The sequence below is a fragment of the Mandrillus leucophaeus genome, unplaced genomic scaffold, assembly GCF_000951045.1.
Source record: "Mandrillus leucophaeus isolate KB7577 unplaced genomic scaffold, Mleu.le_1.0 Scaffold119, whole genome shotgun sequence".
NCBI classification, from domain to species: Eukaryota; Metazoa; Chordata; class Mammalia; order Primates; family Cercopithecidae; genus Mandrillus; species Mandrillus leucophaeus.
Genome location: NW_012100209.1, coordinates 3,057,136 through 3,059,009, shown reverse-complemented (window position 1 = coordinate 3,059,009; position 1,874 = coordinate 3,057,136). Strand labels below are relative to the sequence as shown.

General features: G+C 59.7%; 1 protein-coding gene across 1 annotated transcript in view; it reads right to left on the bottom strand.

Moving 5' to 3' along the window:
- The window catches only part of PTGER4 (prostaglandin E receptor 4 (subtype EP4)), a 20,248-nt gene extending 18,469 nt beyond the window's left edge, over positions 1–1,779 (bottom strand). The window contains 2 exon segments of the mRNA XM_011966275.1: positions 2–729; positions 1,202–1,779. Of these exon segments, the coding sequence (XP_011821665.1) occupies positions 2–686 (685 nt within the window). The 5' untranslated portion in view covers positions 687–729; positions 1,202–1,779.
- Positions 1,780–1,874: the final 95 nt, after the last annotated feature.

Sequence of the window (1,874 nt, the reverse complement as noted above, 5' to 3'; positions counted from 1 at the left end):
TGGTGCTGCTCGGTGCCCAGCGAGGTGCGGCGCATGAACTGGCGGTGCATGCGGAGCAGCGCGCCGCACACAAGCACGTTACAGAGGACGGTGGCGAGAATGAGGAAGGAGCTGAAGCCCGCGTACATGTAGGAGTAGGCAGCGTGCGCCGTCACGTTGGTGGTCCAGTCGATGAAGCACCAGGTGTCTGGGTACTGCAGCCGCGAGCTACCGAGGCCCATGTTGGGCAGCGCGCAGAAGAGCACGTTGGACGCATAGACTGCAAAGAGCGTGAGGCCCGCCAACCGCTTGTCCACGTAGTGGCTGTAGAAATAGGCGTGGTTGATGGCCAGGTAGCGCTCGACACTCATGGCGCAGATGATGCTAAGGCCGGACAGGCTGAAGAAGAGCAGAATGAAGGTGCTGTACTCGCACAGCGGCTGGCCCCCGGGCCATTGGCCCTTCATGTACGTGGCGATGGTCACCGGGCTCACCAGCAAAGTGCCCAACAGGTCGGTGACAGCCAGTCCACATACCAGGGTGTAGAAGGTTGTCTCCTTCTGCTCCTTGCGCGACTTGCACAGCACCACGATGGCCACCAGGTTGCCCACCACCCCGAAGATGAACATCACCGCCGGGATGGTCACTGGGCTGTTCAGCCGGTCGGGGCTCAAGGAGGTGGACGCATTGACCCCGGGAGTGGACATGATAGTGGCTGGCGGTGCGCAGCCTTGGAGTGCAAGGCTGGGTCTGGGGATGGTAGAAGAGAGACAAAGCTGCCGTGAGCGGAAATTACCACTTGTAAGGTGTTAGACCCGCGCCCAAGAAACGATACACTGATAAGCCAAGGGGAGCAACTCGATCCTACTTTCTGGATTGCAGCCACTTACCAACTGCGGCCACCAAAATCTCTAGGCTCCTGATACGTCCTGCCAGCAGCACACTCTTGCTGACATTAATATTTATAAACTGCTTCTCCCATTCCTCTTCCTCCCCTCAACCCAACTCACTCCATTGCCAAGATGAATAAGAGCCATCTCAAGGGAAAAGTAGCTCCCTATTGCTATTCCCGATAGATTCTGAGTCAATGAAATTCTCACTGAAAACAAGTTACAAAAGCAATTTGGAGAGCGCGCTCTTCCCTTCTTGGCTCTCTTCGGCGAGCGCCGCATCTCCGCGTTCGCTACCCGTTGACCCCAATGCCAGCCCAACGCCATCTCACCTGTAGCAGCAGCAGCGGCGGCAGCCTCGCGAGCCCCCAGGGTCAGCTCTCAGATGTCCTGGCCCGCCTCCAACCTGCTTTCACCTTGTCCCGCTCAGTCTGGAAATTGCCAAACCTTCGGCTTCTCAGAGCCGGTCTCAGTGGCTGCCGATTTTTGGACACTGAGGTCAGAGTTGCCAGCTTTCAAAAACTTGGGAAACAAGAGGGGCAGCTGGATGGGTCAGTGAAGAATGGTGCTGGATTTCTTGTTCGCTATTTTTTTTTTCCGTCAAAGACGAGTCCCAGCTTCGCAGTGCCCGCCGGTCTCGTCCGCTGGAGGACAGCGTTCAGGTGTGAGGCCACGCGCGCAGGTGGCGCGGAGCCTCGGTCCCCAGTTCTGGCCGCCCTCCGCCCCAGCCACGGGCAGCACGGGCGGCTACCGGAGTTTGCGGCTGCCGCTGAGGCCGCTCCTGGCTACCTGGGGGCGGCTTGGGGTCCACTCTGCCCGAGGCTCTGGCCTGGGGCTGTTCATCTTCCTCTCGGGCTGCCGGGCTTGGAGCTGCGCTCTCGCCTTTCCACCCTCTGTACAAACTTTTCTCCTCCTCCAAGTTTCCCTGGCGGAGGCGGAGGCAAACCGTGCGCTGCCCGGGCGCCCATTGGCCGGATTGGAAGGGGGCGGAGCGCGTCCTCCCTG